This window comes from Symphalangus syndactylus, chromosome 20 (genome assembly GCF_028878055.3).
Source record: "Symphalangus syndactylus isolate Jambi chromosome 20, NHGRI_mSymSyn1-v2.1_pri, whole genome shotgun sequence".
Classification (NCBI taxonomy): domain Eukaryota; kingdom Metazoa; phylum Chordata; class Mammalia; order Primates; family Hylobatidae; genus Symphalangus; species Symphalangus syndactylus.
In genome coordinates, this window is record NC_072442.2 from 15,471,946 (window position 1) to 15,485,327 (window position 13,382).

The 13,382-nt window shown below is 37.9% G+C and overlaps 1 protein-coding gene across 1 annotated transcript in view; it reads right to left on the bottom strand.

Moving 5' to 3' along the window:
• Window positions 1-13,382, bottom strand: part of HSF5 (heat shock transcription factor 5) — a 69,896-nt gene that overhangs the window by 36,989 nt on the left and 19,525 nt on the right. Inside the window, exons 3-5 of the mRNA XM_055258555.2 lie at window positions 10,127-10,221; window positions 6,025-6,546; window positions 1,673-1,850 (exon numbers count right to left, since the gene is read on the bottom strand). Of these exons, the coding sequence (XP_055114530.1) occupies window positions 1,673-1,850; window positions 6,025-6,546; window positions 10,127-10,221 (795 nt within the window). The remainder of the gene's footprint in view (window positions 1-1,672; window positions 1,851-6,024; window positions 6,547-10,126; window positions 10,222-13,382) is intronic.

The following is a 13,382-nucleotide window of genomic DNA, read 5'->3' on the forward strand; positions in this document are numbered from 1 at the left end:
ACATGGCGGAAACCTTGCCTCTACTAAAAAATACAAAAATTAGCCAGTCGTGGTGGAGTGTGCCTGTAATCCCAGCTACTCAGGAGGCTGAGGCAGGAGAATCGCTTGAACCTGGGAGGTGGAAGTTGCAGTGAGCCGAGATCACGCCATTGCGCTACAGCCTGGGCAACAGAGCAAGACTCTGTCTCAGAAAAAAAATAATAATAATAAAGAAAAAGAAAAGGAAAGAAAAGAAAAAAGGGCCAGGTGTGGTGGCTCACGCCTGTAATCCCAGCACTTTAAGAGGCCAAGGTGGGTGGATCACTTGAGGCCAGGAGTTCAAGACAAGCCTGGCCAACATGGTGAAACCCCATCTCTACTAAAAATACAAAAATTAGCCGGGTGTGGTGCCACGCACCTGTAGTCCCAGCTACTGGGGAGGCTGAGGCATGAGAATTGCTCGAATCCATGAGGTGGAGGCTGCAGTGAGCCAAGATTGTGCCACTGCACTCTAGCCTGGGCAACAGAGCAAGACTCTGTCTCCAAAAAATGAAAAAAGAAAACAAATTTCTATGTGACTTTGAACAAGTTACTTACTCTAAGCCTAAATTTCCTGATGTTTAAAATGACAATGCCACTTCCATCAGGTTTGTCCGATGGCACAAAAATCGGTACAGTAAATATTAGTTCCTGCCCTTCTCTCATCTAAATTGCCTTTGAGGCTCATGCCATTGTGTTAAACGCCTTCAGTTGTGAGAAATCTTTAGTCTTTAATTATGGATTGGAAAATATAATCAACTAAAAGTGTGCAAGCTAAGTTTAGTGAATAAATGATGGATAGTTTTTAGCCTAAAAGACATTTTGCAGAAAGAACCCTATGAGTCTGAGCTACACCACGATCATATCACTATTAATGTATTTTTTGGAAAAATTCTCACAGAAGTTCTCAACATTTTTCAAATTATTGTAGGCTAAAATGATTGTTTGTCCTGGTTAATTCTGCCTGCACTGCATGCCCCTGACATGCACATAATTCTAGAATATTAAAATTGTTCACTGCAGTCTTTGGTAACTTGATTTTTGGATGATATGAGACACATGTTTTATTAGATGTTACTATTTCTTCAAAAAATATGATTTTGTCATATTAGAACTATACGTGCCTAAAACAATCCCTTATTCTGGGTTCTTAGAAATCGCAAGAATAACAAATCATTGGTATAGGGTCATACTTTATAGTATCTTTATAATGCGCTCAGGATAATATCCTAAATGTCCATCTGATTTTCTCCTGTCACAATATAAGTGCGTGCCCTCTTGTCCTAGAGTACAACTAACAGAATAAGTACAACTACAATTTTGAAGTCTGGCGTCTGAGGATAGTTATTAAATCATCCTTCATCCTTGCCTTCTCCAAGTTAAATAATCTAAATTCCTTTGCTTATTCTTAATATGTTCTATATTTTTCAAAGCCCAAATCATTATATGCAATATTAGGAAAATAACCATTACATACTTTACAAAGATAATGAAGAACAAATATAGAGTTAAAATTACAGCTATGTAAAAATAGCAATATGACAGATATAATACAATTATGAATAATAAATGGAGACCCAGAAAAACTGTCATTCATATATTAATTCTACAGCATGATTCTACTTCTGGCATTCTAGAGTACAATAATCCTTACCAGGGGACTTTCCTTGTTGTGAGTTGCTTCTGTGCTCTCTGTATCTGGCTGGAGTGGCTAAACCTGTGTCTTTACTAGGCTTGCTAGCAGGCCCCATTTCTGAAATGAGGAATCCCATCTCTTCTGAAGGCAAGAGATTCTCATGTGAATTGGTCTCGCATTTTATATTGGCATCCACCTAAAATATTAAACTCATTCATTATTTGAAATTTCCTCCAAATATCTGCTAAAAGTTAAGATATTTTATCAGAGGAGTTCTATTATAGGAACATGAGCCAACAAACAAGCTTATAAGGCTTTTCATTCTTATAAATGATACTATACCTTTCTCCTTACACAAACTATTAAAATGTATATGGAGCTAAAACACTTACTTATGATCAGAGGAATATCTACCATGAAGCTTGTTGATTTTTTTTTAACTTACAAAACTACAGTTTTTTTTGTTGTTTTAAGGCAGGGTGTCACATTGTTGTCCAGGCGGGAGTACAGTGGTACAATCATAGCTCACTGTAACCTCGAGCTCCTGGGCTCAAGTGATCCTCCTGAGTAGCTAGGACTACAGGTACTAGCTAATTTTTAAAAAGTTTTTTTGTAGGCCAGGCGCGGTGGCTCACAGCTGTAATCCCAGCACTTTGGGAGGCCGAGGCAGGCGGATCACAAGGTCAGGAGTTCTCAACCAGCCTGGCCAACATGGTGAAACCCCGTCTCTACTAAAAATACAAAAAATTAGCCGGGCGTGGTAGCAGGTGCCTGTAATCCCAGCTATTTGGGAGGCTGAGGCAGGAGAATCGCTTGAACCCAGGAGGTGGAGGTTGCAGTGAGCCGAGATCGTACCACTGCACAACAGCCTGGGCAACAGAGTGAGACTACATCTCAAAAAAAAAAAAAAGTTTTTTTGTAGAGACAGGGTCTCGCTATGTTGCCCAGGCTGGTAACTCCTGGTCTCAGGGGATCTTCCCACCTGGGCCTCCCAAAGCACTGGGATTACAGACGTGAGCCACCACACCTGACCAAAAGTAAGATAGTTTCACCATGATTGGTTAAAACCATCTTTTTTCTCTGTAGAATATGTTCTATCAGACTTCCTCTCCTGTTGGAATGGCCATAGGCATGATCCTGTTAGATGGTTTCAGTGGGATGTGGATACTTTATTTTACTAATTTTGTATTCTTTCTCTTAAAGAGGCCCTCAAAATTGCATAAGCTTTAGCCCCTATAAAATCTATATCTGCCCTGTTTATAAAATACAAATTTCTTTCTTTGAGACAGGGTCTCATTCTGTTGCCCAGGCTGGAGTGTAGTGGTGTGATCATGGCTCACTGCAGCCTTGACCTCCCAGGCTCAAGCTATCCTCCCACCTCAGCCTCCCAAGTACCTAGGACACAGGTGTGTGCCACCACACCAAGCTAATTTTTAAAATGTTTTTGTAGGGATAGAGTCTCACTATGTTGCCCAGGCCGGTCTGGACTTCCTGGGTTCAAGCGATCCTCCCACCTCAGCTTCCAAAGGTTCTAGAATTACAGGCATAAGCTACTGTGCCTAGCCTTTCTTAGAGTTCCTAAATTTTCTTTGGAATGTAAATCCCTTTGTCAAGTTGACCAACTTCTGAAACACTCTATTTCTTTATGAATTTAATTTAAAATAAAATTATATAATGAAATAAAGTTAAAAGTTTAAAACACAGCTTTATATACATATGTGTGTGTGTATATATACACGTATATATACACATATATACGTGTATATATACACACACATATATATACACACACATATATATATATACACACACACATATATATATATATATACACATATATACTTTTTTTTTTGAGACGGAGTCTCGCTCTGTCGCCCAGGCTGGAGTGCAGTGGCGCGATCTCAGCTTGCTGCAAGCTCCACCTCCTGGGTTCATGCCATTCTCCTGCCTCAGCCTCCCAAGTAGCTGGGACTACAGGCACCTGCCACCACACCCGGCTAATTTTTTGTATTTTTGTAGAGACAGGGTTTCGCCGTGTTAGCCAGGATGGTCTCGATCTCCTGACCTCGTGATCCATCCGCCTTGGCCTCCCAAAGTGCTAGGATTACAGGCGTGAGCCACTGTGCCTGGCCAAGATATATTTGTTAATGAAAAAGTTACCGTGTACTAGTGCAGTTTTAAGATCTGAAATATTTCAGATGTGACTATGAAGGAACAAAGACAAATTCTGTGTTCTACAAATATATTTAAAACATAATGGGGCCAGGTGCAGTGGCTCACGCCTGTAATCCCAGCACTTTGGGAGGCCGAGGTGGGCGGATCACCTTAGGTCAGGAGTTCAACACCAGCCAACATGGTGAAACCCTGTCTCTACTAAAAATACAAAAAAGTAGCTGGCCTGGTGGCACACACCTGTAATCCTGGTTACTCAGGAGGCTGAGGCAGAAGGATTCCTTGAACCCAGGAGGTGGAGGTTGCAGTGAGCCAAGATTGCACTACTGCACTCCAGCCTGAGCAACAGAGCGAGACTCCATCTCAAAACAACAACAACAACAAACCATAATGGGCCTATATTTTGTCTACTGAATTTACAATATTATCTTAACACAATATACTAGATCTCGACAGTCAGGCTAAAAAAAAAAGAGGTGATATAAATTTAAGACATTTGGATCTAAAAATAGAGCTTAAAAAGGCTGCAAAAAACAAAAACCTGCCAAAAGTTATCTTGGGACTTTCTAACAATGAAGAGAGTTTCAGTCCTATTAAAGAAAAAATCCAAAATGGAAAAAATATACATATACATATCAGGCTGAGATCAAGAAAAAAATTAAAAGTAGGAAAAAATACTTAATTAACACAAAAAAAGATTTTAATTTGGGGCCAAGCACAGTGGCTCATGCCTGTAATCCCAGCACTGTGGGAGGCCAAGGCAGGTGGATCACCTGAGGTCAGGAGTTCAAGACCAGCCTGGTCAACATGGTGGAACCCCGTCTCTACTAAAAATACAAAAATTAGCTGGGCATGGTGGCACGCCTGTAATCCCAGTTACTTGGGAGGCTGAGGCAGGAGAATCGTTTGAACCCAGGAGGTGGAGGCTGCAGTGAGCTGAGATTGCACCATTGCACTCCAGCCTAGGTGACAGAGAGAGACTCCAAAAAATTCTTTTTAATTTGGATTTTTTTGGTATTATTTTAAGAGGTACAGGTACAGTTTTGTTACATGGATATACTGCATAGTGGTGAAGTCTGGGCTTTGAGTGAATAGTGTACAGTGTACCCACTAAGTAATTTCTCATCTCTGTTCCCCCTCCCACTCTCCCACCCTTCCATGTCACCAGTGTCTATTATTCCACATTGTATGTCCAGTGTGTACACATTATTTAGCTTCCTCTTATAAAATGAGAACGTGCTATTTGACTTTGTTTCTGTGGATGTACTTTTGATGAATTATTCTTACTAATTATTCAGAATTAAAGTTTATTAATTTTCTTGTAATAAACTAGTAGCAATAAAGGAATTAGCCTTTACCTTCTGCTTTAGGAGTGCAGATATTAGTAAGGAAATTCAAACACAGTATGCTCACAAGTTACAGTTCAATGATGCTGTAATAAAGTTAGAAAAGACTTCCAACCATCTCCTTACCTCCATGCTACAAATGGCTAGAGAAGTCATCATAGTATCTGTCAAATAAACCATCCCTCCTGGGTAATAGAATTATCAGCCAGGCATATCTAATCTATCCAAATTAAGATAGGAAGCAAAAACTCAAGGGATGTTTATAGCATGAAAATAAGCTTCATACCACAGTGCTCAATTAGACAACCTCTCTTTAGAGGTTGACTTCAGACCATGCATAATATAGTGAGACGATGCTTAAGGGTTAAGGTGACTTCTTTTTTTTTTTTTTTTTTTTTTTTTTGAGACGGAGTCTCGCTCTTTCACCCAGGCTGGAGTGCAGTGGCGCAGTCTCGGCTCACTGCAAACTCCGCCTCCCAGGTTCACGCCATTCTCCTGCCTCAGCCTCTCCGAGTAGCTGGGACTACAGGCGTCCGCCACCACGCCCGGCTAATTTTTTGTATTTTTAGTAGAGACGGGGTTTCACCTTGGTCTCGATCTCCTGACCTCGTGATCCGCCCGCCTCGGCCTCCCAAAGTGCTGGGATTACAAGCGTGAGCCACCGCGCCCGGCCCAAGGTGACTTCTTTCTGAATCTTTTGTGCAGAACCACTGGGACATGATCCTCCTGGAGACCATAATGAACTGGTATTAAACCCAAATAAAATCTGAACAAACTCTCCACTAGAATAGTCTTTAGCAGAAGTACTAGGTACTTTGAGCTTTATTAGCATTTTTTTCTTTGCCCCCTTACCTGGTGTATGCTGAATGGTGGCCCTTCCTGCACAAATACTACTGAAGATGGAGATGGATTATGATTTAGGTGCTCCTTCAGTTCGACATGAGCTAGCTGGATGGCTGCAGATTCCTGTATTGTGCTATTTTCAACAGGCTGAGCTGTGTGGATGGTATAGATGTACTCAGGTGACTGTGGTAGAGAGCAGGCAACTGCTTGTTCTGTTCCAACCACAGAAGACATAATATCTGAGCCTACAGGAGTAAGTGGCTCCAGCTGGCTAGCCTGACTTGCAGAACATGGATTGCTGTTGTTAGAATTAGCTAGAATGTGTTGGCCTCCATAAGATTGAGATGTTGGGCACGGATTCTCAACAGGCTCCACCTTTACCATCTCCAATTTAGGGGAGGAATGCAACTCATCTACTATCTGAAAGACAGCCTCTAGGTTTACTTCCGCCTTTTTATTTTCATCAGTAGTACTGCAGGGCCAATTGGAAGTCAAAAATTCAACTGGATAGGAGGACTGCATTGAAGGATTCTGGGAAAAGAAAAAATATAACTGTTTTGATAGAAAATCAAATATGAGATTAAGGAGGAAAGCTACAGTATTTAGGCTGATGAGTGCTAAACATAAATAGATTAAACTTAAAGATCACTAAGAAAACCTAGACACTAATCTACTTTTCAGCAAGAGTAGCTTCAAATCTACTGTTAGCATTTACTTAGTATATACTACATGTCAACCACTCTGCTAAGTTTAATACTCCAATGGGTCAATAATTCTTAGGGCTAAACTATACAAAATCAAAAGCTATAGTACCCAAATACCTATTTGCTGATAAAGCATCTGTACACCAAATTCTTCCATAAAGGCTGACAGACAAAAACTTAATTTGTATCTGTCATATACTGTTTTAGGAATGCAGTAAGGAAATTTCAAACACAGGATGCTCACAAGTCTACTGATCCTTCTACAGATTCAGGGAGCGGTACTAATATTCTGTTCCAAATAATATGGGGAAAATTTGATGGAATATCAAATGTCCTTTATTTCCTGGGATTATTTATTTTTAATAACAAAGCAATAGACTAAAATGGCTGTTGCTTTTAGATTTTCATCTTTAAGATATATTCTCTTATATATACTGCTTTGCAGAGAGTAGGCACTTAATACATGTTTGGTGATAAAGATCTGTGAACATAAAATACAGAAGAATGATTAAATAAAACATGTCATGAATTGATGTTGCACAATGAAGAGCTTCACACGGAGTAGGCATTCAATAAATGTTTGCTGATTATATCAGATTATAAACTTAAAATACAGAAGAGTTATGATTCAAGAAAGTATGCAGTGAGTTGATGTTGCTAAACACAATCATTAACAAAGATTGTCAAAGATTTTCAGAAGGCCACTAATGCCAAATAATGTAAATTCAAATGATATAAGCACTAAGTGACTATAGCCAATAGCACATTTATTGAGTTATTACTATGTGCCAAGCACATGCAAAGTGCTTTATATAGATTTCATCCAACCTTCAAAAGAGCCCTGTGAAATGTGATAATCTCCATTTCAAAAGATAAAACTGAGGTCCAGAAACTTCCTAATTTACCCAAAGTTACAATGAAATAACTGACAGAGCCAGGTTTCAAGCCTAGGTTTGCCGTACTCAAGAGCTCTTGCTCTTAAACATTACGGTGTACTGACTGTGCACGCACACTCTCACCCATACCTACAGTCCAACTAAACCAACTGCATTTATTTTCAGGATGGAATCTGAAACACTTTCCCATTTTTCTATTTCAAAATTTTATGTGTGCTTATTGCTATTTTCCTATGATGAACACGTATTGTCTTCTTTTTTTAATTTTTTGTTTTGTTTTTGAGACGGAGTTTCACTTTTGTCACCCAGGCTGGAGTGCAATGGCACGATCTTGGCTCACTGCAACCTCCGCCTCCCAGGTTCAGGCGATTCTCCTGCCTCAGCCTCCTGAGTAGCTGGGATTACAAGCGCCCACCACCATGCCCAGCTAATTTTTGTACTTTTAGTAGAGACAGGGTTTTGCCATGTTGGCCAGGCTGGTCTTAAACTCCTGAACTCAAGTGATCCACCCACGTCAGCCTCCCAAAGTGGTGCTGGGATTACAGGCGTGAGCCACCACGCCTGGCAGATTTTTTTTTTTTTTTTTGAGACAGGGTCTCACTGTGTTGCACAGGCTGGAATACAGTGGCACAATCACAGCTCACTATAGCCTCAAACTCTTCAAACTCCTCAAGGTGGGGGGATCGCTTGATCCTCCCACCTCAGCCTCCCAAGCTAGGATGAAAGGTGCATGCACCACTACACCCAACTAACCCACCTTTTCTCTCTCCCTCCCTCCCTCCCTTCCTTCCTTCTTCCTTCCTTCCTTTCTTTCTTTTTTTTTTTTTTAAGAGATAGGGTCTCACTCACTATGTTACCCAGGCTCATCTCAATTTCCTGGCCTCAAACAATCCTCCCACCATGGCCTCCCAAAGAGCTGGGATTATAAGGCATGACCCACCATACATGGCCATATATTGTCTCTATAACAAGAAAAGGTCTTTATAAAAATGTTTTATTTAGCACACAACATAATCAAGATATAAACACTATCATAGTATCTCCAGCATGATCCAGAGAAGAGAGTGCCTGGACCCACAAACAAGAGCATCTAACTGTGGGATAGGTATGTCCCTCCAATGAAGATGAATGGGCTGGGATATCATGCTTGATCATATCAGCCATGAAAAGTGGCCAGCTAAGTCCCCTTGATCTCATTCTATAGTCTTCAAACAACAACCTGATTATAATTTGACTTCCTATGTAGATTTTCTCCAAAAAAAAAAAAAAAGGAATGTTCTTTTGAGTACCCTAATGCCACTAGTAAGATATTCTCTTAAGAACTGAGACTATCTTGAAACTATCTTGGCTAGATGATTATCCAAGGCAAACACACAATTCCAATCTTTGGCAGTTATAGCATAAAAATACAAAGCATGGAATTTAAAAGTATCCTTAAAATAGCTATATAAAACATTTAACTCCAAGCAAGTTTCTCCTAAGAAATAATGAGAAGATATTTAAAGTAAAAGTTGAGCATCCTTAATCCAAAATTCTAAAATCTCAAATACTCCAAAACCTGAAACTTTTTGAGTGCTGGCATGACACCACAAGTGGAAAATTTCAGCACAAAAGCACTTAACACAAACTTTGTTTCATGAACAGTTACTAAAAAGATTGTATGAAATTACCTTTAAACTATGTGTATAAGGTATATATGAAACATAATTAGATTTTATGTTTAGACTCGGGTCATACCCCCAAGATATCTCATTATGTTTTTGGAAATATTCCAAAATCTGAAAAAATCCAAAATCTGAAACACTCCTGGCCCCAAGCATTTTGATTAAGGGATACTGAACCGCTATGGTGTTTACAACATAGGGGCTATGGATGAAGGGGGCCACCACTTAAATTTCTCATTTTTGACATTTTTCTCCTTTCTCCTTAAAAAGAAAAATCTAATTATCTGTATCATCTTGGAAGAATCTGTCATTTGGTGACTTATATACTTGTAGCGTTTATCTGGTATTCATTTTACCTTGGAAAAATCCAGAACATCACTGTTTAAAATAACTTTCAGCAATGATGGGAATGTTCTGGATCTGTGCTGTATAATTCAGTACCCATAAGCCATATGAAACTACTGAGCACTCAAAATGTGTCTACTTTAAGTATGGAATAATTTTTAAATCAATTTAATTTTAATTTAAATAACCATATGAGACTATTGAGTACTTGAAATGTGACTAGTATAACTGAAGAATTTTTAAATTTCATTTAATTTTAATTAGCTTAAATAGCCACATGTGGCTAGTGGCTACTATATTGAACAGTTCTGGCCTAGAAGAATTCTGAGATATTATTTATATTAATTCTCTTTTTTTTTTTTAAGAATTGAGAAAACAAAGCCCATTAATCCACAGCTTACTTCTGGTTACTCATTAATATAAAATTACACTTGGAAATTTTACAAGATCGATAAAATTGCACATGAAGCGCAGAGCATGGCCACAGTTGCAAGAATCTTACCTGGAAGTAGTTGCAGTGTGCATAGGAAGAGGCAGTGGGAGTGACACAACTACTTAGAGCATCCATGTGGGTAGGAGAACAGCACTGTAGCACAGCTGGAACGAATTCAAACACAGAAAGCCATCAACCACAATACATTTCTATAGCATTCAAGGAGCTCCCCTCTTTCAACATGGAAAGAAATCCAAATTTGAAGAACTTCCTTTGTATGTCTAACAAAATATTTAGTCCAATTAGGTGGTGTTATTTATTGAGAACAACACAGTAACAAAATAATTTTAAAGGTCTTTAAAAGGGTCATGTCTGATGTCTATTTTTATAAATGATTTCTTTAATACCTAAGCATTTTGTTGCCTTTTTAATCAAACATATATTCTTATTGAAAGTAATTTCATTTTATTGAAAATAGAGGAATATATTGAAATTCCAAAATAAGTATTTCAATCATTTCAACAGTAAAAACTATTTGGAGGGTGGAGTGTTTTAAAAGAGTAAAATAACTGTCAAATATTCTCCAAATGTTCCACCATTAAACAATGCATCCAGTAGAAATGTATACAAAAATGTTTTAATAATTTAGGCAAGTGGTTAGGAATGCAGATCATAGAGCCAGACTGCCTGGTTTTGGAGCCCAGCTCCACCAGCCTGGGTTTACAGCCCAGTGTAAATTTGAGCATGGTTAATCTCTGTGTACCTCGGTTTCGGCATCCTATTAAAATAGAGATAATAACAGAATAATAGAACCTACCAAATATGGTGGTTGTTGTGATATAAATGAGCTAATATCCATAAAGAACTTAGAAGCGTACTGGTACACAGTAAGCAAAGAATAAGTGTTAGCTGCTATTATTTTCACTGAAGAAACACATTTTCAAAACTTTCCCTTTATAGTCAGGACACTGAAAAAATTGAACTGTTGGTACTAGCAAAGTTACTTACAGATGCAGTCTTAATAATAGGTTGAGTCTGCTTTTTTGTAGAGACTCTCCAGTATAAGTGAGAATCAGTTATTAATATCACAACTGTGGATTAAACAGAGGATGATGTATATTGAGCACCTACCCTGTTCCAGGCACAGTAGTAAATGCTTTACATATATTGCCTTTACAAAACAAGCAAACTAAAGCTCAGTAATATTAAGTAATTTGCCAAAAGTCACAAAGCTGGAAGTGACAGAGTCAGTAATTAAACTCCAAAGCACACGCTCTTTGATATACCACAATACAGCGAGGCGTGGTGGCTCACTCCTGTAGTCCCGGCACTTTGGGAGGCTGAGGCAGGTGAATCCTTTCAGCCCAGGAGTTTGAGACCAGCCTCGGCAACACAGTGAAACCCCATCTCTACAAAAAATACAAAAATCACCCAGGCTTGGTGGCACATGTTTGTAGTCCCAGCTACTCAGGAGGCTCAGGTGGGAGGATCACATGAGCCTAGGAGGTAGAGGCTGCAGTGAGCCATGATTGTGCCACTGCACTCCAGCCTGGGTGACAGAGTAAGACTCTATGTACAAAAAAAATTTATATATATATATATATCTCACAATAATTCCCTAAGCTAAACTCTCTTCCTGAAATGTAACATTTGTAGTTTTACTAGAATTCTACTTGCCGAATATCTTTAAAGGTGTCTTTATCAATAAGGTGGCAACTCTCCCTTTTTATGTCCACATTTTTCATGTTTTGAGTGTGCTAATAAAATTACTAATCTCATTATTTAATCTTTAAAGGTAAATTGACCTAAGAATTTTTAAAAAATAACCGAAATGCTTCCCTATTTCTCCATGACTATTGATTTTTAAAACATCAGAAGTTCATGAAGATATACTAGAAATAAATATTTTCTCTTTGAGAAAATAAAGGTTATTTTTTGGATGACTTTTTTTTTTAACAATTTCAGTGACTTTAAAAGGCCATATATTACTAAGATTGCGTCATAAAATTCAAGCTGTTATCATTTCCAATACAGGTTAGCTGAACAGGTTCTTAGATTTGATCCTTTGAAGGTTATTCAAATATATATTTTAAATGTTTCGGATTTGAATTTGATTTCCCAAAGTATCTGACAGCACAAATATCCTAGAAAATAAATTGAATCCAAATAGCTAAACACCAAGCAGGATCTGTGGAGCTTGCCAAAACTCAGGAAGGGAAAAAAAAAAAAAAAAGTTTTTTCCCCTAGAGTTATAGCAGCTAAGGAAAATCTAGCCACCTAGCGGTAGAGAAAGACTTGGGAGCTGCAGGTCCATTCCATTGGGGTACCAAAAAGCTGTGTTTCATTACAGATAAATCAATAAAAGGTATTAGCTTTATTGTTTGGAAGTTTCTGACTCCATTGGTTACACATTTTGAATAGGTGTAAAAATGTACTTTAAAATAAATTTCTCAGAGAAATAAACTACAATATATAACAGAGAATATGTTAATATATTTTTGATAGCTTGATAGCTGAGTTAGTAACTCAGGAAACAGCAAAAAAGTAAATGTTCTTTGAAGTATCCAGTAACAAATGGAAAGTAAAACAGAACCTGTATGAAGAAAATGAGGACTTGAATAGATTGTACTCCAAAAAGATTCCTCAGTGGCTATTCCTTACCACTGTAGTCCTATTTTGTATAGTCAACAAAATAGAACAAAGTAAAGTAAGTTTACTGAATATGAAAACCTAGGCATAGAAATTTGACTATGTGCCTAGTATATGAAAAAATAAGCTACTGTGCATTATGAAAGCACTGACATTTATAAAACTTAGTTTATCACTATGTCCTAAGATACATTCATCTGCACAAAGAACTTTCAGTGTCTTCCTGAAGGCAGTGTTCAGTTGAGGCATTAAATTCCATGTAGAAAGAAAAACTGAAAATAATTAAAAGAATTCCATTTCAGATATAAATATAGGCATTAATGACATTTTCAAAAAATTTCTAAGTAATTAAAAAAATGTTAAGCCAGAGTTACTAAAAATTATTGCTCCCGCAATAGGTGAGGCAAACAAGTTAATATACTTTATCCTATGGAAGTGATTCAAATATAGAATTAAAATATTTTGAATTTGAATCTACTCCAGAATAGTATAATGTCAACAGTGAGAAAATACCCAATAATATAAATGCTCAAAAGAAAAAACATCATAATAGTATATTTAATTTCAAGATAAGTTCCTATAGCAACTAGAACCCCAGTATCTCCTCATTTATGGTGAGGTAAAGAAAAGGTCTTCTGAGTTTATACCCCAAAGTGAAAGCAGGCATTTGAAAAGA